The sequence below is a fragment of the Cebus imitator genome, unplaced genomic scaffold (genome assembly GCF_001604975.1).
Source record: "Cebus imitator isolate Cc_AM_T3 unplaced genomic scaffold, Cebus_imitator-1.0 Scaffold468, whole genome shotgun sequence".
Taxonomy (NCBI): domain Eukaryota; kingdom Metazoa; phylum Chordata; class Mammalia; order Primates; family Cebidae; genus Cebus; species Cebus imitator.
In genome coordinates, this window is record NW_016107783.1 from 901,000 (window position 1) to 927,509 (window position 26,510).

At 34.6% G+C, this 26,510-nt stretch overlaps 1 protein-coding gene across 7 annotated transcripts in view; it reads right to left on the reverse strand.

Moving 5' to 3' along the window:
* Window positions 1–8,797: 8,797 nt before the first annotated feature.
* The window catches only part of DACH2 (dachshund family transcription factor 2), a 632,920-nt gene continuing 615,207 nt past the window's right edge, over window positions 8,798–26,510 (reverse strand). For 3 of the 7 annotated variants that reach the window (XM_037732724.1, XM_017512278.2, XM_017512279.2), the window contains 3 exons: window positions 26,250–26,396; window positions 24,755–24,820; window positions 8,798–9,300 (listed from right to left, as the gene is read on the reverse strand). In XM_037732724.1, coding sequence (XP_037588652.1) covers window positions 9,251–9,300; window positions 24,755–24,820; window positions 26,250–26,396 — 263 coding nt within the window. In that variant the 3' untranslated portion in view covers window positions 8,798–9,250. Of the gene's footprint in view, window positions 13,706–24,754; window positions 24,821–26,249; window positions 26,397–26,510 lie in introns of all 7 variants that reach the window. The other 4 variants (XM_017512281.2, XM_017512280.2, XM_037732723.1 and 1 more) reach the window with 2 other exon arrangements.

Genomic DNA, 26,510 nt, shown 5'->3' on the forward strand with positions numbered 1-26,510 from the left:
GAATACAATTGAAAATAATTCCAGTATAATGTCACTGGCCAATAATAAAGTAAAAGTTACCATTTAGTAGTTGCCTCCTTTGTACTAGACACTGTTCGAATTATTTAAATACTTCAATACCTTTAAGCCTGTATAAATCCTGTGGGTAGTATTCTCTACATTTCAGACAAGGAAATTAAGGCTCAGGGTGAGTAAATATTTTTTTCCGATGTCAGAGACAGAATTGAGATTCAAATCTAACTTTCCCTGTTTCAAAAACCTGTGTTCTTTGACAGGGAAAAGTGTAAAGGGTTACAAAGTAGATTAAAAATAATTGGGCCTTTCTTTCACAGAAGGAAACTGATTGTACTCGGTCTCTAAGGAGTACACAAGATGGGAAAGAGATCCTGGCAGTGTTGGCTTTTGCATTTAAAACAGATTTCACACAAAAATAAAATAGAGTGGCAAAATTTGTGTTAAAAATTTATATTTTTCATAAAATGACATTAAATTGCAATTTAAAAAATGCTATGTTAGCAAGAAAAAGAGAATATGGCAGAAAGGCAAAACCTTTATATGTAACTTTAAGGTTGCATACTACTTGCCTTTTGAACAAGGGATCCCACATTTTCCTTTTGCACTTATCCCTGGGAATTATGTACCTGTTCCTGGGTCCTGATTATTTTGGTCAAAGAAAGAATGAGATTTAAGGAAATGGAAGCATTAAATATTATGCATTGCTTAGGTTGTGGATGTATGTTTAGCATATGAGGGGATGTAGCAGGAATTGAGGTTGAAAAAGTAAGACTGCCTTGTATGCCATCCCCAATTAGGGAGGAGGTATTAATGGATTAAGACTAATAATAATATGACCCTAATAAATTCCTAGGAAGAGCCCTCTAGTAGTTTGGTTATGATAGAATGCAGGTGAAAAGACTACTACCTAAAAGACGAGTTGTACTGAAATTCTTCAGGCAGGAGATAACAGGTTTAAACTAAGATAATGGCAATTTGAAAGGGAAATTATTTTGAAATATATTTCTGAGGTAGATATGACAGGATTTGACGACTGTTTGGATGTTGGTAATAAATCAAAAGAAAAAAAATTCAGAATGTCTCTGAGGTTTCTAGCTTGAGAGATTCAGTGATGATTATGCGTTAACTAAGAAAAGAATTATACCGGCCGGGCGCGGTGGCTCAAGCCTGTAATCCCAGCACTTTGGGAGGCCGAGGCGGGTGGATCACGAGGTCAAGAGATCAAGACCATCCTGGTCAACATGGTGAAACCCCGTCTCTACTAAAAATACAAAAATTCAGCTGGGCATGGTGGCGTGTGCCTGTAATCCCAGCTACTCAGGAGGCTGAGGCAGGAGAATTGCCTGAACCCAGGAGACGGAGGTTGCGGTGAGCCGAGATCGCGCCATTGCACTCCAGCCTGGGTAACAAGAGCGAAACTCCGTCTCAAAAAAAAAAAATAAATAAATAAAATAAAATAAAAAATAAAAAATAAAGAATTATACCACAAGGGGCATGTTTAAAAGAGAAGATCAAAAAGTTTGTTTTGAATATATTTCATGCCCTGCATTGTTATATGTGAATAAATATATTCAGAAGATACTTGGAAATATAAGGCCAGAAATGTTCATGTAGCAGTAAGACAATATTTTGTTTTTTCGGTAACAATTTTGAATTGTCTGACTTTCTGATTTCTGGTCATATATAGTCAGACATAGCTTCTACGTTCAGAAATAAGTAAATCAGCCTGAGAGCCTGAAAGATTGGTCACAAAGCCTCTTGTTTAAAAACATAGTATGTATGCCTTTTGGCTTTGACATAAAGACATAAATTTTACACCAACTAAAGTTTAATGAGCTTGAGTATCTATCCCTGAGACCTATGTATGCCACACTTTGTGAAGAAGAGCTCGTAGAAGAATCAAGTTCTACAATAGAGAAATATCTGAAAATAAAGGAAAGTATATTCCCTTAGAAATATGTTCAGTAATGGATATCAAATGAAATGATTTGTTTAAAGACAATTTATCCAATGCAAATTGCTGCAAATATGTGCTATGGCTTTTGTTACTCTAGTTAAACTAGTCATCCACAAATACCAAGAGAATAAGACATTTTTTACCTTCACATAGTTGCAGATATTATAGGAACTAAGAATGAGTTGTTTAATCTGCGAGAAATATGTGGGTCTTTAAAGCATTGGAAGCGTTTAGGGGCTTTAAAACTCATCAAGCCCATTGGGCTATAGAGTGAGAACTTAGTACTTGGGGCCACCTTTATTTATTTTTTATTTTATTTTACTTTAAATGGAAAATAATTGTACATTTTATAGGAAACAATGTGATTTTTTCATATATGTGTACATGGTGGAATGATTACATCCAGCTAGTTAGCATATCCATCACCTCACCTACTGAGTTTCTGCAATGAGGACATTTAAAATCTACCATTTTAGCAATTTTGAGATATACATTATTAACTGTGCTCACAATGCTGTGAAATTGCACACTAAAACTTATTCCTAATGTATAACTGAAACTTTATACTCTTTGACCAACATTTCTCTTTTCCCCATCCACACCCCCAACCCCCAGCATCCAGTAACCACCATTCTGCTCTCTTTTTGTGTGTGTTCAAACTGTTGGATATAGAGGAGAGACAATTTAGGGGAAAAAAGATGTAAGAGGAGACTTTAAGTTTATTTCTTCCTGGAGTACCATGATATTAAAGATGAAAGAACTTTAGGGGAATAAAGGTGGCATTTTTTCTCAAAGTAAATTGTTTATTTACATGAAGGTGGCCTAACTTCTGTTCCTCTAGCTAACTGCTTGTCCTTCAAGTTGCAAGTGAGATGTCATTTTCTCCAGGAAGCTGCCTTCAGTCCTCAGATTCTAGTTGGTGTTTTGCTTCTGTGTTCCCATGATATCACACAAAACAATGTAATTAACTGCAAGGACGGTGAGATCCCTTATGACAGAGTTCACTTTTATCTTATCCATTCAATATTCAGCATAGTGCTTAATAAATGAATATTTGTTATATGAATGAATGAACAGATGAATGGAAGAAATTAATGAATGCATGTTCTATTGTGGTGAAATCTGTCTTTGCATGAATGGGCATATTAGAAGGTTAAGAACTCACATCAGGATATTTTTTAGCCAACAAGAGAATGAAAATATCAGACAAGCAGACAGAAAAGGATGGACAATATTTGAGGCAGTCACAAAGACAGCAGAAGCGATAGATGTCTGCTAAGTATAAAAGGAATCAAGTCGCATGAAAAACAGACATCCAAGAATATTGGCTCATAGAAAAAAATCATAATTATGATCCTGAATGATAAAAAAATATATAAATCAGACCTAGGCAGTTGTAGAAGTAGAGAATATATGGTGTAATATATGACTGTTTTTTTTTTTTTTTTTTTTTTTCAATTTATTTTTTTTTTTTTTTTTTTTTTTTCTTTTTTTTTGTTTTTTTTTTTTTTACCTTAAAGAGACCAGCCCCAGTATTTCAGTCTTTTAAAGAATAATTTTCATCATTGGAAAATTTCACTCATGTTTTTCCCTCCCTGTCAAAGTCTAATGTGTGATATCACTGTTAGACAACCCCTGATCTCCAAACGGAATGTGTTCAAGTGTTTCATTGTTGATCTGATCGTATGGAATGAAACACACAGTTTTTCATATGAGTCTTGTCATATATAATGTTTACCTTCTTAAACCAACAAAAAATACAATCATACTCATGATCACTTGTCTATAGAACCATCTGTGCTTTTAACCCCCAAACCCGTTAAAGCTAACAATTTGTCCATAGGAAAATAATGTGCCTCATTCTGTGTTCTGTATTAAACCCCAAAGATATAGCAATCAGTGCATTCTTAGTAGTAGGGGATAGAACTATTCTTCCTCATTTCAATCTGCTGGGTGATAGGAGCAAGAACTTTAATGGGACTGTAAATATTGTAGGGGCTCTGACTTTGGGGTTACCTTGGTCAGGGAAGTACAGGTGGTAAAAAGTAGGATAAGCTGTCAGTGGGACTTTGTCTTCTCAAGGTGGCAAAAATCCCTAAGACTAGAACTAGTGAAAGGAGTGAAATTTTGGAGGGTAGAAATGGAGGTAAGGCCTAGCTGATGCCATAGTTCGTATATAAAAGATGTTCAGTTGTAAAGACACTTAGAATTCAGGGATGATCTATATTACTAAAGCTGAAAAAGTTAGTTTGACTGAGACTTCAGATGAAATGTTTTATTTCAAATAAAACTCCATTTCTGGCTTACGATTTTGCAGATATTTGTGGAAGCTTAAATCCAAATAATAAACTTTGCCAAGAACAGTTTCTTTATGTTGATTGAGCCATGGAAAACCTCACATTCTCATAGTTAGCTAGGATTCTAAACACCTTTGAAAATTGATAGCATGTTTACCATCCCTGATTATACTGAATTCTCCTTTTAAATTAAAAATATGTAGAGAATATTATAAAAGTGTTATGTTATGGCATATAATTATCTCTCTTCCTGAACCTTCTCCAATCGCCCCATCCCACACTGCTCTTAGATTGATGTTCCAAATAAGTAATACGTTTATTACTACCTACTCAAGGTGTTCTATAATATAGCCCCATTTTAATGATCAAATCTTATCTCCTACTAAAGCTGGACAAGAATTCTGTGCTTGCTTACATTGGATTTCTTTCTGTTCCATGAATAGTACATACCATTTTACTTTCTTACTCGGGTTTAGCTGGTACTGAAGTCTTACCTTTCTCCTCTTCCTAAAAATTCTTCTTGTTATATAGGGTTGTAATCAATTTTCAAAAAACCTGCCAATTGTTCTTGCACACAACCTGTGTTTCCTTCTTTATCTCTGTACCATACATATTGGCATTTAATTATCTAGCATTTGTAGTGACTTCTAATGGTTTATAATGTGAACTCTATTTTCTCAACTCTATTAGAACTTTCTTGTCATATAAAGTATGTTTTCTATGTCAGACACTAAATTATACCAGAATACTTAATTTTAATGCTCCCCTTTGACTAATTAAGATAGATTTTTAGGTGTGTTAACGTTGCTCTGGAACTGCTAAGACCTTTACATACTGCTAGTCTCACAAATGGCGTGGCAACCCAAGAGGCATACTTTAACCTAATTTTTAGCACAAATATTACACAAAAGATAATGGGTTTCATGCATTTAAAAAACCATCCAAAAACGAGTAAATATTCTCCCCATGAGAGCATAATGAATTATCATGTAATGGCCTAAAATGTTTATTAGTTGAGTTCAACTGCATTTGTGGTTTTTGCAGCTCTCTTATTTGAATAACTAAGAGAACTTGTCCATGAGGCATAGATAATTCCAAAGACGTTAATAAATATACCTGAATCAAGGAGCTTCAACATTAGTGCATTTGCCTTTCTGGAGCTTCTGCCTCCCATACTTCGAATGTATCAGAACTTAAAACAGGGTTCCATGCTTGTGTTCTCAGTTGTACTATCATTCAGTTTAAACCTAGAAACTTTAGTGAAGGATTGTAGGGTAATTGACAGAGGTGCAAAAAACAAACTTTTACCACAGTTGGGGTCAGGAGAGGGGACTTCGTGTTTAAACAACTAAAGAGCTGAGCTTCAGAATTATTATTCTAATCTGGGTATTTTATATTCAAAAGGATGACTACTCCTCCCAATGATTGCCTACTATCCTCATATCTCACTTTTGCTTTACATTTCATAATTTAGCTATTCATATGCTTTAAGAGAGAATTGAATTAGGTGAAACTGGAGAAATGTCCAGGTTTTACTTCAGTAACTCATTGACAAAGGAAAGCAGGAATGTTTTGTGAGTATATCCTCTATGTGTATGCACACATGCATGCATATGAATGCAAATAGGAATAAAAACTATGCTGATTCCATTTACTTTACCTGTAATATCTGACAGATTTCTGTAATTTTACATGAGGGAGTCATTTAGCTATGTGTGTGATGGGGGTAGTTTTCCTCCAAGTTCAAGTTGAAGTGGTAAATTTTTGGCTAAATATCACTAAATTTTTTATTATACTTTAAGTTCCGGGGTACATGTGCAGATCGTGCAGGATTACTACGTAGGTATACACATGCCATGGTGTTTTGCTGCCTCCATGCCCCTGTCACCTACATTAGGTATTGCTCCTAATGTTATCCCTCCCTAATCTCCCCACCCCCTGCTATCTCTCCCCAGCCCTCACCCCCCAACAGACCCCAGTGTGTGATGTTCCCCTCCCTGTGTCCACGTGTTCTCATCGTTCAACACACACTTATGAGTGAGAACATGTGGTGTTTGGTTTTCTGATACCATCTCATGCCAGTTAGAATGGTGAGTATTAAAAAATCTGGAGACAACAGATGCTGGAGAGGATGTGGAGAAGGTGGGAGTGTAAATATGTTCAACCATTATGGAAGACAGTGTGGCGATTCCTCAAGGATCTAGAAATAGAAATACCATTTGACTCAGCAATTCCATTACTAAGTATATACACAAAGGACTATAAATCGTTCTGTTATAATGACACATGCACACGTATGTTCATTGCGGCACTGTTTTCAGTAACAAGGACTTGGAACAAACCCAAATGCCCATCAATGATAGACTGGATAAAGAAGATGTGGCACATATACACCATGGAATTCTATGCAGCCATAAAAAGGGATGGGTTCATGTCCTTTGCAGGGACATGGATGAATCTGGAAACCATCATTCTCAGTGAATATCACTTTTGATCTTTATACTACTGACAAAAGAAGCAGCTCCTTAGCACTACAATTCTTCAAATAGTAATTGTTTGCCTCCTTTTTATACATTATACATATCATGATCTTTAAAGTCCCTCCCACTCACTCCCTAATCTTATATTCTATTTTAAATTGTTTTTAGAACATCATCCACATCGACATCTCTAAGCAAGAAGGCACAACGCTAGTGTTTGCTGGGGGAGAGAGGCCTTTATAAAGAATTACCTAGGGGTTCAGTTATATCTTAATAGCATTATACGTGAATGGCATACATCAGAAAGAACAGTAACAGCTGTATCTGGCAAAAAGGTTAGTCGACTTGTAAAGTATGGGAAGACACTCAGACTAGGATTGTAATTATAGATGACAGTGTCATGACTATGTCTCATGGTGGGAGCAGCTGTGATCTCTCACCAGTACTCCATGAGTCATACATTTAAGGAAGTCAGAGACCCTAGAATTTGTATGAAGCTGATCCAACTCCTACAGCCATATTCCCAGGATGAACATAAACCGTATTTTCTCCAAAGAGAGTGCAAAGGAAAATAATGTAAGGTGGATCCTCCCAACCCTAGGAGGAAAACATTTGCTGAGAAAGAATTGATATACGGTGAAACCAGTGTCCAGCAATGACAGAATTCCTATCCTTGACCCAGATCCTTTTCTTAAGGCGACGGTTCTTATGTTGTTGGAGGAGGGAGGTGGTTATGAGGAGGAGGATGTAGAAGGGTTGGCAAGGGGTAGCATTGACACGGCAAGCAATCCTACCCCAGTAAACTGGAAGGTATTGGGTGGGCCTCACTCCCAATATTTTTCTGTTTCAGTCTTTTCTGATGGGTCAAATAAGTGGGCTTTCAAATAACCGGAAGAGTACTACAATTGCTTTCACTTCCTTAGAAGTCCTAACCATCCATGGGACTCAAAATCAAATTTTGCCCATTGATGTTATGTCAGTGCAAATAACTGCTACCAGCTGAGATAAACTCACAGGCAGCATTAGGCACCTCAACATCTGAGAGTAGGGCATCTAGTGGCATATACTTGCCTTGATTGTTAGATTAACTTTTAAATAATGCAAGCCTGTATGTCATAGGATTGCCTATTGGGGCTCTGCTTTGTGTGTTATGGCAGGGGCTATAGCAGGCTTCCAGAGCAGGCCTGTTTAGCAAACAAAAACCTTAGGGATCTTTGTCCTTTACAACTTAGAAAGAGCTGGTAGTCCTGTCAGAACTCTCAAGAGTTCCATAAACAAGGATGGTGTGGAGGTGATAGTGAGAAGAAACATCTGTGGATGTACCAACATGGTTCCAAATGAGAAGACCTATAGTCATTGGGTGACCAGCTATAATACTGTGAGATACAATACATTTCAAAAGATAGGCAAGGAGTGGGAGTGTCACTGACACTTCATAGGAAAAATTGAGAGGTTCTTTAGTCAATCAGGATTTGAGTGAGCGCCAGGATTTTACTGGAAGTGAACCAAGAGAAAGTAAGAGCACAGATTAAACGAACTGGACAGCAGGGCTATAACTGGCCTCGGTTTTTCACTACACTATGATGGACACTTGGATGTACAAAAAGACCTGATATTTTGGGGGGCCAGAGAAGATATATACCCCTTCCATTTTTGTTTGCTCTTTACTGTAGTTGGCTCTAGCATAAACTTTTGACAATAACAGATACTCAGAAAATGTTTTCTAGTTCTTGGTTCACCCATTTTTCCTGCTTTCCAGTGTAACCCTTCCTCCTGGAAGCAGGTTCACTAAGCACATATAGCTAGGAAAAAACAATGCAGTGTGAAACAACAGAACAATTGAAGAAAGGAATATCAGCCTGCTAAAACAGATGAACTGAAATGAGATGTGTGTTCATATTTGCTTGAACATAACAAAATTAGAGGAAGATTTGCAAACACATTCCTAGTTCCTGTATTTTGATTTGCACTGACTCTACTATATATTTCAAATGACTGCAGTTGGCAATTTCATAAACAAATAAATAAATAAAAATACTCAGTGACAATGAGTCAAAGTCAAAACGTTTTTATTTAAGCTGAAGTTTAGCAAGTACATTTTTAACAAAGAAGGTGTACTTTAACGTAATGTATAGTAGAACAGGGAAACCATACATATAAGTTTCTAGTCTCTAACACACTACTGCATTTTTTTCATTTAAAAGACAAAAAGCCAACTTGAAATGAGCATAGAAAAGCATCAGATATGATCAAGTTACTTTAGCCATTAGGATTTAGCTCATATCTTCAAAGTGGTCAATCTAATGCAAGGACAAAGTTTACATCATTGCTTTTAAAATGTACAACTGTTCCTTTCTTTTTAACGTAACATACATTAAATAGCTGCTTCAGTAAACAAAGCTTTGCTGATAAACACAATTGAAATAACTCCATGTTGAATAGTTTCAGAGATAAACTGGAATCACAAGCATCTTCATTTATGTAAAGCCAGCGAGGACCTTTCAGGCTGAATAAAACTGTTGTGCCATTTCTAAACAGTAATAGTTACCTCCTTTAAAAAAAAGAAAACAAGTTAGTTCTTATGAAGAATAATTCTGATATGTGCTTACAAATATTAAATATCTATTTTCAGGAACCAAAAATTATCTGATGTAACAGGCTCAATTTAGTGTTGGTAAAACTTAACATTTCTTAACATTTCTATATTTCCATGTTTCAGTTTTCAAAGATCCTTCAAATTTCATGCTATAGCTTCTGTTCTTCTTTCCACAGCACTGGAGACATTGAAGACTGATAAAGCCTCTTCATGAACTATATTATAGCATCTATAATAATCTATGTTATTTTTTCTTTCTGTATATAGTGGTGCATCTGAAATCCCATCCCTATGGTCTACCAAAATAGGGGGAAAAGCGTATCTGGTTATGATTTAAGATAATAACAGCTTTTGTCCATTTAGAATTTCCTCTTCCCAAGTTGACCCTGAGACTGTGTATACTGCATGAAGGGAGACTAGTTCTGATTATCATTTTAGCTACAGTGTTTTGTCAAACCAGCATCCCTCTAAATGATGATAATTAAAAGAGCCCATGCCGTCCTAGAGCTAGATAATATTTACTTTGGGATCATTTAAGTTATTGCTGGACATTTTTTTTATAAAAAAATCTATTTGACTTCTTTTTGTCAAACCTTGCTATTTTCCTTAACAATGGCTTATAACCCGAGTCTTTATCTAGATGCATCACAAAGATTGGCTTTTGGTTACAAAGTAGGAAAAGAAATGTGGAAGAATCAGTACAAATCCATTACCTGTGCTTGAGAAATACTTGAAGTCCGTGTTTCTGAGTCAAGTGTTTTATTTTTACTTATCATGGAGAGTACATTAGTATTGTTGGACTAATATGCCTAATCTAAAATATTAAGTCAATCTGGTCAAAGCTTGTTAAGAGGAAAGTATACCCTTTTTTAACCTTGTGTATAATATCTTTAAAATCTGTATCCTTTCTGTGTATAAGGTATCATGGTGAGTAGTGAAATTTTCTAGATAATATATCAGAACCGAAAATAAAGATGCAGTAAGGTAACAGAAGAATAAAATATTTGGAATCTGGGTTACTCAGACTCATGGAGGGTTGGCCTTCATCAGAGGGCAACCAGACATTTTCCAAAGGAGCCCATGGAATTCACCTCAACTTTTCCAGGGACCAGAAGAAAACCAAGCCTGAATTTTTGGACACTGGTAATTGTTCCAACTCCTTAGTGGAGTCTGAGAATATTTACTCTGATGAATTGACCAAATATTTCCTCAGTCCTCCAGTCTACCTCATCCTTTGTTTACACAGCCTAAATATCAAAGGAAAGCTCTTCAACATGAAACGACAGTCATTTTACCAAGATTGAAATTTATACAATACAGCTAAAGCTTAAATCATGCAACACAAGTTGTGAACATTACAAAGTGGAAAGCAACGGCAAAAACACGCTATACCCCCTTAAAAAGGGTACATGAACTCAGCAATGAATAGCAAAAGACAATCACCATTTGTCCTTTAGAAAAATGCAGTTTTGGAAAATTTTCTACTTTTGTTATGTTTAATTCTTGCCTGTATTAAGAGGCAGAAATATTTGCCCACATCCTTCTTTATGTGTCTGCTTACAAGGCCTATTAGTAATAGGTTCCACAGCTGCTCAAAAATTGAAAGAAAAAGTAGGCTAGCAAAAAGAAAACAATATTAAGTGATCAACTTTTCTACCCGGAATACAATAAATTGAGATTTCATAGCAGTAAAACTTTTTCTCCCAATTTTGAGGACAGTAGCAGAATAGACCCCTGTGTAGTATGCTGTATAATGTTGACATATATTTGGTTACTGTTTTATATGTGCCAATACTGAATGATCATAAGGAAGATGCCAGTAATGAACAGCTAACTGACACTGATCCTTGGAGCAATCTCAAAGTTTGCCACATTTCAATTTCAAAATGCATTTCAGCTATAACATGAGTGATTTATCACCTAGTAGTAGCTGTCAAAGTAATCTCCTAGATAAACCAAAAACATCTGGAACCATAAACAGAGAAGAGTAGTAGCTGAATTTTAATCCAGACCCAGTGTGCTGACTTCATTAGGGACAGGAAACAGCTTATTAGTAATGGAATGTTTCATGTTTTTAAAAGGGCTTGTTGGTGAGCTCCAAACAGAGCTGATCTGATATGACTCTGGATGCCAATAAGATTAAAGATCAGGAAGAGAAACTAACAAGTCTCTCCAGGGGAATGTTAGGGAGTTTGAAAACTTGAAAAGAGAGACACTCACTGACATCTGGGGAGAGCTGACCGAGTTTATTGCTTTGGGATTTATCACATAGGTAAAAAGGGGAATTTGATACATACAAATGCGACGGTTTTTAAGGAAAAAACACAGGCCCATGCAATCCTTCCCTTAGCACAGCATTGCCTGACATGGGCATATGCCATGGCACAGAAGGTCAGTGTGGACACTCTATAGAGGAGAGGAACGTCTCCTAATCAGTTGAGTTATCTTTACTGGGCCACAACTAGCTGCTCCAAACTCAAGTCAATTGAGACTTGCCCTCTGTGGTATATGTCTTAAGCCGATGAGCCAGAAAAGCTAAACTCATGCGTCATAAACACGGCAGACATACGGGAAAAGGCCAGAAAAAAATACACATAAGGTGTCCTCATAGTTCAAACAAAGTAAGTTAAACATATCTATTTATTTTTTAAAAAGACACTAGTTTAAGTGACTTAGTTAATTTGGAAATTCTACTTAATGTCCTATGTATTCCAATATACGTTATTTGACTACATAATGATGAGACTTTCTTGGATATTGTATTTTTAGGGATATTGTATTTAACCTCTCATTGTTATTTATTTCAGATATTTAATATTAATAAAAGTTTTGATTCGACTTGCCTCGATCCTTCTCCATGACTTATTTCTAATTTGGCATTGTGTCACTGAATTGAGCTAAACAGTACACCTACTCTATATAAGCAGACATTCTACAGACCATGAAGAATATCAGAATCCAAATGCCTATGCTTTAGAGCACATTCCTTCAGAGCATGGAAGTACTGAAATGTCATCGATATGAATTAATGTAATATTTTAAAGTGTTTAGAGTGGGTGGCCATTCTACCAGAAATTGCATGTGCTACCATGGGGAACCTCTTATTAGAAAATGGATAAAATCTCAGTTGGTTTTTTGCATAAGATGTGTGGTGCTTCTGGCACATCAGAACTTAATGCTAGGGCAGACGTAAAAACAACACAGTGGATTAGATTTTGCTTGGTGTAAGGAGGGCACTTTAGAAGGATCATTATATCTTTTTGATCATTAGAGTACCATATAACACCTTGAAATGTTGCCCTATTAGATTTTTAGTAGGCATCAAAACGACGATAACAGGTATCTACCCCCGGCCAATGGCCAGATCTCCACTAAGTAAACTGTTAAAAATATTTGAGGCCATTTCCTGGGCAATTCAAGCCAAATGACCCATTTGTTCCAAGTCATTTGAACATGTTAGGAATCTGGCTATGCCTAGACCAGAGAGTGAACAGTGTAAAATATCGATAATGTGACTGACTCATCTGTCTTTCTCTTTTCTTATGCCTACATATTTTTCATTCTGTTTGCTTGTTAATAGCTTAATAAAGAGGAATCAAGATTGGGGATGGGAGGAGAGAAGAAAACAGTAAAGGGATTATTTTTAGTAGCTTGGGTATCTGTTTTTATCATTGCGTTCTTTACAAGTAAGAAATGTGCTGGTAGAAAGGGGTTAAATGACTTGCTCCACTCTCAACAGTTCAAAGGAAAAACTGGGTGTGGTAAAACCAAAAAACTAGAGCTCCCTATATTTTCTTAGATAACACTACAGACCAAGTGTTTCTTTTAGAAATGAGAGCTCCAAAGCAGTGATAACAAATATCGATCGTTTGCACAAATAATTTACCATTGATACAATTCCTGTTAAATACCAGGTCAAACAAGAAGTTATTTCACAGTAATTGCAGCTTAAAGTAGGTGTGTCTGCATTTTAATTTGTCTCACACCATTTAGAAATAGCATTTTTTCTGTCTTAAAAATTCTTCCACCTACTTACCCCACTAGGATTCTGTGTGAATTAATGTGATACTGTTTTTGAAGCACTATGAACTCCTTGAAAGAAAGAGGTTAAAGAAGTGGAAAATATATTCAGTCATTGTTATGACTATCCCCTAAAAACCTGTGAAGCCCATTCTCTAGGATTTTTCCTGTATGTGTAAGGTTCTATTTATCAGTAATGAACACACAGTAATTAAAGGTTCCATATTTTAAGAATGTGAGTATGAATTCTAAAGAATTTACAACACTAGATAAACAGGTAACTGCTACAGCACCCTATTCGTGCCTATGATCAGATGGAGTTCCGGCATCAGTGTTCAGGCTGCACAGAAAAAACAATAAGACCTGGTCAAAATTTCATTCCAACAAAGAAAATTCAAAATCTACTCAATGCACTTCACTGAAAAACCACAAACTCACTTTATAGTATTTCACTGTGCTATATATGTTCAAGATTTGAAGAAATCTCTCTGCAATTAATGTATTATTTTATTAGGTTTATCCCTTAATCAAATATTCATTTATATGCGTCTCATTTTATTAAAAATGAAATTATACAAAGGTGAGCAAAACAATAGATTTGCAGTAGTTTAAAGCTTAATCTTATTCTCTAGGGGTGATATTGACAATATAAATATGGCATAAATGATATTCCCTAACTCCAAAATATACTTATGAGCCCCTGGTGCATGTTCTTCTGCTTTACAACCTGCAGCAAAATGCATAACTAGCTTAATAAGCAAGGCATTTAGGAATCGTTTTTTCCTCCACAGTCTAAAACATGAGTAAAGACCTACACTGTTTTTTGTGAGTAAAATGTTTGCTAATGACTGTAATGTTCCCTCAGTATGATATTTCCTTCCCTGACAGGATGCTTATTTGAAAGTAATTGCTCACTTTTTATTTTTCAAAAAAACTACCAAGAACTGTGTCTATAATGTGATTAGAAGTTTATATTTACAATAAAATGCATTCGTGATATTTCCTACCCAAGATTCATGTTTGTTTCCAAGCATCTCCTCACCACTTGTTTACCTCTGTAAACAATGGGACTGTAATATGAACTAATAGAATTCACACAGGTATACTAAAGGCTATCAAATCTTTCTTTTGAGGCAGCTAAGCTACACTTGAACCAATGGCAATATTTTGTAATGAGTTCTCCAGCTAAGAAGTAAGTTCTATGTTTTCTTCATGTTGCTTAATTAGTGCTGTACTTCTGATTTACGAATAGGCACCATATTGTTTAGCAGCAAATAAGATGAGCTCTTGAAGGTCATGTTTTCCTAGCCTGAATAAGATAGAGATATAATAATGTGCTAGTTAATGCTCCCCTTGTTTTCCACTTCAACCTTAGATTCAATCCTAATTAAATGTAGAATTAATTGTAGAAACTCAGCTTTAGTTGTGGAAATATGTTCAGCACATGATGTTCTCAAATCAAAGAAGTGGCAGTAGTGAGGGTAGTTTGGGGTCCAGTCGGTTATTATTGCAGTAGTATAAATATGAGTTCCTAATTTAAAAGTAGAAAAAGCAGACAATTGTAAGCAAGGGGAAGATATAATATAATGTTTGATTACTGTTTGTCTAGAGAGGAGCACTACTTTGGAGTCGCTTTTTTCAGAAGATTCTGGTGCTTAGTTTAGAACATGGCATATTTTTTAAAAACAGAGGTTTCATGAAAATAGCAACCATCTGGGCCCATTAGTCCTAAAAAATATCTGACTTACAATTTAATCAACACGAAGACCAGGATAGGTCAATAGGTCATTTTTTGGTGTGCAAATGGTATCATTATGGAGTATCAAACTCTCTTATTCACTTGTAACTCACCCTGGTTTTGTGAAATAATTATTTAATACACCCCTTCCTCTTTATTGAATCTCTAGTTCTTAGAAAATATACCCTAAAAAGGAAGTATAAATGCCCTATTGCTCACACATGGGGATAAAACGTAGAGATATAGTTACCATAACTCTCTATGGGAGAGCACATTTTTTAAAGGAAGTTTTATGCTCACTTATAGACCAAAGAGTTTGCTCCTACTGAAATCAACATTAGTGAACACAAAATCAAATTTGTGTGTATTTTATAGGGCACAGTAATAATGATATCTTGTACTTGTCATATTTATCCGGTAGTATGTATCTAACTTATTGATGAGGAAGATTAGGCAATATTATAACTATTTTACTAAAATTAAAGCAGACAGAAGTTAAATGATTTCTCAAGGTTAGTAACTGAGGTAGCGAGTTAGTAACTGAGAAATTCTGCTCTTTCTTCCACTTCACTGTGCCTCTCACATACTGGTTATAAAATGGTAATAGAAGTGCACGTGTCCAGTACAGAGATCTGCAGCTGTTGAGTCACATGAAGAGCTTTAGAAGTACTTGAATGCTATTTTTCATCTAAGAAGAGAGGAAGGGAGAGGATAATAAATGAAAGCTAATGTGTATGGAACACCATGTCAGGAGCCACTCCACGTGTACATATGGCACATGTGGAATGCCAGCTTCTTTCATTATTTTCTTGTTGTGGATAATGCTACAGTGAAAAGTGCTGATTATGTTTCTATGCCATTTCTCTAAATAATCTGAAATCAAGTCCCCAACTTTTCATAAGCATAAAAGTTATAAAATGTTTCTTCTACTTCTTTTATTTTTTTTTCTGAGACAGAATCTTGCTCCATCGCCCAGGCTGGAGTGCAATGGCACCATCTTGGCTAATTGCAACCTCCCTCCACCTGGTTCAAGTGATTCTCCTGCCTCAACCTCCCAAGTAGCTGGGACTACAGGCGTGCACCACCACACCCGACTACTTTTTGTATTTTTAGTAGAGACGGGGTTTCACCAGGTTAGCCAGGCTGGTCTTGAACTCCTAACCTCAGGCAATCCACCTGCCTCGGCCTCCCAAAGTGCTGGGATTACGGATGTGAGCCACTGCCACAAAATGTTTCTTAACGGTCTAACTGATTTTTGTATAGGATGCATATTGGAAATATTTTAAGGCAACGTTTTAAAGTATAATTAAGTTCTCTTTTGAAATAACTTTTAACTGCTACGTTTGCCTGCTAAACTTATAGAAGAACACTATAACAGTTGATGTTAAATAAATCAAAATATGGAGGAAAGTGAAAAATGGAAGCAATGAATAAATAAATGTTAATTTGTACAGTGTTAAAAATGATGACATCCAACATTTCCCATAAAAGGTTGAAAGGCAGTTACCAGGAAATTGTAACATTTGAGGATTTATTAGTTCTCTTCATTGAAGATTTTTCCTCACTCATTATTAAATGGTTGCTCACAGATGCTGAGATCAACATTGCATGTATTCATTTTTGTTATTTTAATGAAAACAAGAGCAATTAGACATTTGTGAAAGCACAGGAAGATAGGAAAGAAACGTTTATAAAATAATGACGCACTGGGGGCAGTTGGGGGGGTTGGGGAGAGACAGCGGGGATTGGGGAGGGAGGGGTAGGTGGGGAGGGATAACATGGGGAGAAATGCCAGATTATAGTATGCACCTAAAGTAAAATAAATAAATTTAAACAAAATAGTGATGCTTTCTTGAAAGCTAATAAATTGGTGGATATGTTGCTCCAATAATCATTTGCATTACTGAAAAAACGTAGATTCTAGCTGAAGTATGTGGATCATTACCAATGTTAATTTCCAAATATTAAACATCAATAACATTACAATGTTAATTTTCAAATATCAAATATTAAAAAATGCAAAATGTTTGCATGTTCTTCACATGTACCCCAAAACCTAAAATGCAATAACATAAATAAATGGAAAAAAAATGCAAAATGTAAACTTGAAAAGATCAACAAGTTAGGGGCCTTAAAGGNAAATCCAAAAGAACGTTTTTCTTTAAATTCACTTTAATTTCCAAAAGGTAATATTACATGGCTATTATAAATGAAAAAGAAGTTCCCTAGAGCAAATAAATAAAATGTTTTGCTAATGCCACAGAAGGAATCCCAGTCTAAAGTTAGTTAAGTGGCCGGGTGCGGTGGCTCATGCCTGTAATCTCAGCATTTTGAGAGGCCGAGGCAGGTGGATCACCTGAGGTCAGGAGGCCGAGACCAGACTGAACAACATGGTGAAACTCTATCTCTACTAAAAGTTCAAAAGTAGCCAGATGTGGTGGCCCATGCCCGTAATCCCAGCTACTTGAGAGGCTGAGGCAGGAGAATTGCTTGAACTTGAGAGGTAGAGGTTGTTGCAGTGAACCAAGATCAGGCCACTGCACTCCAGCCTAGGTAACAAGAGTGAAACTCCATCCAATAAAATAAAATAAAATATAAAATAAAGTTACATGAGATAAGTGAAGCTCTGTTGGACTCTAGTTCTAACAGACAGAACAAAGTGAGTTTAGTCACGAATAAAAAAGTTTATTTCTGTTACTATTTCAGCTGCTCCACACAGTTTTAAATAGAAAAGGGAGTTGTATGATATTTGTCTAAATTTTATAAATATTACCCCAATCTCTTACAAACTTTTAAGGCAGAGGTGATTAATTTAATAATCACCTCTGCCTTAAAAATAAATAGTCTGGTTTCGACTATTTTGATTAATTGACTATGAAGTAGAGAAGCCTCTGCCCTTTCCCTGAACCCTCATGCACTGTTTTGCATGGGATAATACTATAGTCTTGTTACATATCCTAACTAGCTAGCTATGTGAGATTTTTATTGGAATGGATTGATTGTGATGCATAGTGAGATAAATGAGTGAGGAAGTTAAGAGTTCTGTATATTCGCTCCCAGTGTCAATGACAAGCAAATTAACTTAGGTTATCTCCATACTTATAAAATAGAGGTTAATCCCACCTTCCCAAACTACCTCTCAGAAATAATCCTCTGAGAGAATGTTATGTGAAGGATGGCACAAAGCACACCGTGCTATACATATAATAAGTCGTGACTTTCTTTTTTCACTATTCCAATTTTAGGCTATGAATTCCTCATTCTTAGAATGATGAGTATCTTGGAACAGAACCACCATAGATTCATGTGGCAGCAATATAATTATTCTAATTTTTTAGGTACTATGAAAATAATGGCATATGATTACAGTCTTCTATTAAAATGCCGTTTGTTTTAGTTTTTAAAACACAAATGTAGAAGTAAAAAATAAAACTTGACTTAATCTTTTAATCAGGAAAATATTTTTCCTTTTGCATGTTCTTCAGGTATACCTAGGTTGGGGTTGATGTATGGTGAATCTCAAGCTTAAAAAACTGTATTGTATATGTAAAGAGGATGTGGCGTAAAGTAACTGGTCAAGCAGTTATCAGAATTAATTTGAACAGCCCTTCCTAGATTATAGTAAAAAAACACCTGTGAATTAGTGAATTACTCCTGTAGACTCAACATGCTGACTAGCAGAACAACTTATCATGGCTTGCAAGTCTCACTATCTGCTATCACTGCAATTTGATCTGTTATATAAGATGTAGCTGGGATTGCAAGTCTTTGATCTGCATATGAGATTATATGTTACCATCATAATTAGCCTGACAGTCCTGTGGTCACTGAAAATAATTCTGTTAACAATGCAGGTGTGTGGTGCAAGCCACTCCATGACAAACAGGCCCTAAATGATTAAGTAATTAATGCAAGCTCTCCACATCTTCCTAAGAAAAAACTAGAAATACAATGTGTACTATTGTCTGACAGGTATTCCGCAGCAGAGAGGTACCACCCGTCAGCATAAAACTCCTGTGGAGGATGAAGAAAATAAGGGGAAAATACATTCTGAGGAAGAAAATAAAAAGACTCAGATCATTTAATAAACTGTACAGAAAAAGAATTTTGCTGCTTTAGAGAAAGATGCTGAGATCTTCTCTGGGGGTGTGTGCTAGAATCTTTACCCATTGTATGATGGTCATTGCAATAAAGTTTCTCTAGGAAATAAAAGAATCCTACTCTTCAAGGAAGCATTTGAAAGAATTTTTTTAAGACCTACTTCCCACAATTCCTCTGTTCTCTGACTTGCTATATATCTCTATTTTATAAGAAAATATTTTCACTTTACAATGGAAACATCAGAGTACTTGTATATACCTTCCAACACAGTACAAGGCATCAGTGGGAGGAAAATTAATAATTAGCGGTTGATGAATTTAGAGTAGGAAGCAGTCAGTGGAACCCCTAGAGATAGAGCAAGATGGAAAGCACACTGTGTAGAAAAGCCTATAGAAAAATTTTATCTTTCTCCTTTTAGTTTTTCTTATCATATCACATACATGTCAATAAATCATATGTGATTTATCTTTTTGGGCTCCCTTTCACACTCTCACTGTCACTTTTTTACTATTCTTCCAAATTCTACAGTGATAATCGTATCCCAATGGTAGTTGCTTTTAGGAAATATTGGCATGGCATCATAAGTTCTTTGGAGGAATGTTGTCTTAGGTTAACAAGAACGTAGCAAAGAGAAAACAATAAGGAGTTCTATGGGGTCAAGGAAGGATAGACACTGTTCAACTTGATTTTGAGAGAACTGATAAAATAGACATATTCATATATATTTCATATTATATATATCATATCATATCATATGATATATATATAATTATATATATAACATATAATATAATAATATATATAATATAATATATATAACATAATTATATATATATCATATTATATATGTATTCATTATATATATATATATATATATATATATATATATATATATATATATATATATATATATATATAATATTCTAGGCCATAAGGTATGGATATGAAATTATTCCCTAAACTGTAATTTTTAATATAGTAGGTGTTAAAACTATATTTGCTGCTTTTGCAATCAAGTGACACTTTTTGCTTTTAATTCTTCAGTGGCACCTTCAATAGGTACTGCATAAATGAGATCATGACTTTTAAATCTTTGAATGGTCAGTCTGTGCTCTTAATAAGATCTTTTTTTTTCTGAGCAAAAAATCTTTCAGAAAAAACAAAAAAGGTTTACTAGGTTTCCTTTTACATCCAATTTTGGTTTCCTTTCACATGTTGATTTGACTTAATATCTACTTCTAGTGTGTCAGTAGCAAAAGGAATAAAAAAATTATTTAGGATGCCACTACATTTATGGAAAAAATATGAGAACAATATATTCCAGTGCTAAATCATCTTTTGTCTTTGTCAAACATGTAGACATAAAAGAAAATGTAAAAATTATTCACAGAGATTCACATTCCATGAGCAAAATACAGTTCCTCATTTTGTGGTTTATTTTTTTTCCTCAAGCAAATTCAGTGGCAGATACAGGGGCAGTATGTCACGGTGCCCTTGTACTTTATGATGTTATCTCCCCTGAACTTTATTATTTTATTTTATTACTATAAAGTCAGTTCTTGATGGCAGTTTTCTATTTTCTAAAATGTAGGAGCTTCATATTGTTTTTTTGACCTATTATTATTAAGATGTTAGCTTCAATTTTTTAAAATTTAGGAAACATGCATGTCAACTGTTCCACCAGCCACTAACAATGAAATATAGTAACGCAAAAGTTAACTAAGGTATAAACATGCAAAAGTGAAGTCTCCCTGAGATCATAAAATGATGTTATTTTCTGTTCAGCAGTTCATGTTACTGCTGTTCATGCTAATTAATTAAAGGAGCTGTTGCAGTAATGTGCAAACAGGGAATCTGAGAAACTGAGAGGGTTTTTAGGTCTCCAAGTGAAGTTAAGTCAATCTGGGCGCAGGCAATCAAATGTAATGAAATCACTCGTCAGTGCTAAGCTTGCAAAAACTGTGAAGTTTGACTAGGGAGTAAAAGGATTATAATTAGATTTCCAATAGGATAATAACTAAATGGCAGAACGCAGTAAAAAGAAATATTACTTTGTTAGCTAATGGTACTGCTGTTCAGTTTTAGTTTTTATCAGCACACTTGTAGTGCTAATTTAATTTGGGTTTATCAGCAAAAATGCACTACGCAAATGGCACTTGAATGTCATTTGCAAAAAATCATTGATCTGAAGGTGCACTTAATGACACCGGGTATGTTTATGTTATGTGAAACAGGGACTGGTTGATAAGATGGTTGATGTACTATCTTGCAGGCCCTCAACTGAGTTATAGGAATCTGGGTGCAGTGACGTTAGCACAAATGTTTCACCAAATCCTTCATCTCTAGAGATAATGGACATAATCATTGGAGTAGTATGTATACATGTGTGATCACTAGAAAACATTCTGTAGGAGTTGCTATGGTAGACTCCAAAAATACAAAAGATATAGATATCTTTTTATGGTAACTTGGTCTATGCATATTATCTTCTCTGTCAAACAATACTCAAAGCATAAAAGACATGAAATAACTAAGCTGAAGAGATGCATTATATATACATAATGCATTACATATAATGCATTATATGTATTATAAGTAATCAATTATATATAATGGCATCATATATATTATATGTAATGCATTATATATATACAATATATATAGTGTTCATATATAATCTTATAAGATTTCTGGTACATGTGCAGTTTGTCTGCACTAAATCCCATGTGGAAGTTACCATAAAACTAGATACGACTTTTTTGCTTCCAGGGGTGGCCATGTAACATTTTTAAGTGCTTTTTAAATTCTTAAGGAGATGTCATAGTGTAATCAATTAAATTTCAAAGTGAGAGTAGTAGGTGAATGATAGACTTCTATCTAACAATGCTATTGACAATAGAAAGAGAAAGCACTTACTGATGCTGGAATTTGTTTCCTGGGATGGAGATGAATTTTGGAAATGGCACTGTATTGTCATATATGAACTGACCCTCACAAACAATGATAGGAAATGATCTTTCAAGTTAAAAAATAGGTTTCAAGGGAGATGGAAAAGATTAAAACAATATCAAAATAAGTCGCAAAAAAAAGAGCTATAATAAACAAAACCAAAATTGTTAGGAAGAATTGAAAATTAATGGTCAAGATTATATTTCATGTTTTCCAAGCATTACACATTTTCTGAGGTTCTTAGATACATTCAAAAGTAATGTTTTTATTACCTTTTATTATTTTACAAATAATAGGCAAAATCATTGGGATTATTAGGTGATTATTTGACCTGATTGATTTGGTAAACTCTATTCGAGATTAGTTCTGAGGATATTTTAGGCACCTATTTTCCTGGCTAAAAGAATAAAACATTTTTGCTAAAAAAATTTTTTGATCAAATTGTGATTCTACTGTCCTATTAACACAAGGCATTAACTCTAGTTTTTCATAAGGTAATGATAGGGGATTTATCATTTACAGTGCTTAAATGTGCTAAGAGAGGGGATAATGTACATTTTTTCCATGTTTATCACATTTACATGGAAACTTATTTAATGTAATGTAAAAGACAGACATCCAATGAAGAATTATTAACCTACCATATTTTACCATATATAGACAATATTAAACACAAATACTAGACAATGTAATTTTTAATTTGGAAAAAAATACAAATCAATTTCATTGCTTTAAAATAAATTCCATCTCAGTCCTTTTAAGATTTCTCTAATTCTCTCATATTTAGCAATTAAAAACTTGTAAAACTTTTTAAAAGTATGCACAGTGAAATCAAGTATTAAATGTGTCCTTCCCTAAGTATAATATGCAAAAGCCATTCTTGGTAGACTTCATAAAATATTTGGAAACGAAGAGTGGACCTACCTTTTGCTAATATCACCTAATTGACTGCCCACAAATACAATATCACTATTTGTTATATGGAAATGAAATAACTTTAGGACAATTCAAAAGCTTGTGTTTCTCTCAGAGTTAAGAAAAATGTTATTACTATGAACTAAAGATATCATATAAATTAAACAATCAGTAATAAATTGGAGGTACAGGGTTAAAGGATAATAAAGATAAAACTCACTACTGGTGTATTCAGATTATCCTCTCCAGTTTCAAAGCTGACCTTAAACCCACTCAAAGCAGGGCACAATCAAGTTCAATGTTCCTTAAAGACTATGTCTATATTTGCGTGTCACTGATTCAGAAGGGATCAAACACTTTAGGCTATTCATCTCCACCATGGTGCTGGTATATGATGGCAACCTCAAATACCAGGCCTACAACTAGTGGAACACTTCTTAATGAATTTTCTGTGATGAATGGGTTGGACAAACATTGAATCCCATTCAAATTGGTTTTGCTCATATAGACACAGCCTTTAAGCGGAGGGACTAAAGCAGGCAAGAAAAAAGGGATAAGAAACAGCAAAAGCTTCATTGAATGAGGTAAGCATGCATGTTTTTACACCTAACATCGTTAGTGCATTAGTTAGGTCTACCCAGCTGCAGCAGAATCAGGCATCACTAGAGCATCCATGAGCACTAACGTTTATGGTTTTATAAGGATGACTTGTAAAATTACACGTAAAACAATTTATGAAGCTACCACATAAAATGGTGACCCTCAGATGAACCCAAATGGATATTTTGGTCACATCCAGTTCTGTTGCCTTTATGTAGATCCACTCATCACACAGTGGAAAAGCACTGATTAATTCCAGCAAGCAACATATACATAGTTGTCTTCATTTTTCAAAGTTAGGAAACTGTTTTCTCATGGAAATGTTCTTTTTTATTAGAGTGAAGCATTTTATCACAATAAATGTGAAAATAAATGTAATCTGCATGCAAAAGACTAGAAGTGCATTGGAATCACACTGGGAAATTTTCAGTGGTCACATTTAACTCATATTTTTATGTGCTTTTGTACTCCAGTGAGACTCTATATTGATTGGTTTCATCTGTTTTCTTACTACTAAATATTGTCAAATATTTTTGAAGATGTAAGCATTTGTGACAACATGTAAATCACTAATTATAAGTCATGTTCTGTTTTTTGTACTTAAGTGGCCGCTAAGTTTAATATCAAAATTTAAAGGATGAAAAAAAAACGTTGTCTGGAAAACCTTTAAAATTTTTATAGTTACAATGATTGTACCTGTGGCTTTTACAAACAGTAAAGTGGTGAAATTACAAAAATAACTTATGGTATTGTACACTTTTAAAAGGTACATTATATTCACATTTATGCATTTTTAGAATATGCCTGACATACAAATGTGTATTCTTTTTACAGCTAAACGTATTTGCTCACATTGTATATATAAAATTATTAGTCCCTATGTAACCATGGTCATTGGCGTTTCAAAGCCATATTAAATATTTTTTCTCAAAAAACTGCAAATTGCTTCCATTGTCATAAAGTAAGAAGTGTTAAAACTTATTTATTTTGTGTAGATAAAGAATATCATCACAGGAGCTCATCCCCCCTCAACCCCAGGGGTCACATATTAAGCAGTTATAGAAAGAAATTTGCAATTGACTGTACCTTGCATGGCAGCACTATCATGAGGCGTCCCATTGTTTTTTATTTCAATATCTGGAATTCCAGTATCTGAAATAAGTGACATGCAAGATTAAGGTACAATTAGGTGGTTCCTGATTCCACTTAAAAGGGAAAACTCCAGTAAAACTCTACTGGATTACTGGATTTGGTCCTATAGATAACATGAGACCTTGGGTGGCATTTTTGTTTGTCATATGTCTGTTCATTTTTAATGGTAGGAGGGAGGATTATAAACTGTAGCTGAATTTTACAATGGAGCCTGTATTTCTAGGTATATTACAAACACTTCTATTTTTTTCATTCCCTAAAAATAAATCTTAGGGAAATAATCTGTCCATTAAATCCCTCTAAGACTATCAGGTTAACTTGCCCTCATCCTCATGGTGTATTTTACATTTGTAAGACGTGATAGATGATATTATCTACGATATATATATATATAACATAGGTAGTATATATATATAGTATATGTATATAATATATATAGTATATATATAGTATATGTATATAATATATATGTATATATATGTGTACATATATATAATATATATATTTATATAGTATATATATATACATGTACACACACATACACATATATATAGTGTACAGATATATATACATATATATACTATATAAATATATAGATGATATCTGATATATATATATACACACACACATATATGGTGTACAAATTTATATATATATGTATATATATATATATATATATACACAAATATATATACTATATATAGTAAGTAAAAGTGAATACCAAAATACTCATTATGGTTTGTGGTCTTTATGTAGTACTGGCTTTAGGGGCAAATGTTTTATGGTTGTGCTTTTCAGATAAAAGCTAATAATTCTGATGTAAAAAGGTTCTGTTTGTATGTGTACATATTTACTTGAAATTGGGTTTGAGTGAGATGAAACAATGTTATGTGGCCTCAGAATTAAAAATGGAATCAGAAAAGTTTGGAATTAAGGGATTTCATAATTCAAGCACCTCCTTTTACAGAATCTGCAGGGATTTACTTAGAACATGTTTCTTCAGCCCAGTATTTCTTAAGCATGGCGACACTGATGCAATCTGCATTAAAGGAACAAGCATTGTATAGATAATCAAAATACAGTTTGCTAAACATCAGCATATTCTAATATGAGTGGACCTAATGCAGTTATACTTTAGGTGCAGGGTGGTTATAAGCGTAATTGCTTCTATTGCAAAAGTCAGTAGGATTTCTTGTTATTCTAAGGCTATTTGTATCTCCCAAACTGATTATTTTGACTGGGTTTAATTCATGATCTAAAACACTTGGCCTCAAATTGATTTTTAATCATTCCTGGTCAACATATGTGTGTTTCCCTCTCTCCCTTCCTTTCTTCCTGCCTTCCTCTTTTTTTTTTTTTCTTCTTCTATTTTTCTTAAATCATTTTTGCTTTGTTTACCTTGAGTGTGAAAGTCCAAATCAGATGTTACCTTTTAACATCCTCAGGCCACTGTCACTAGTGGTGGTTTGCTTAAGTGCTTGCTCCACTTGCTCCCGGCGCTTTGATTCAAATTCCAAGGCTTCCTGCAGTTTTCTCTTGGTTTTTTTCTCCTTCTTCAGGCGCTTTTGCATGGTAGCTGAAATGTAAAAAGGTAGTTTGCAAAGACTTGATCAATGAAATAGGGATGCCAGTTTTGGTGAATTATAAACCACAGATACAGGTATAGATACAGAGAGATATGGAAATGTTT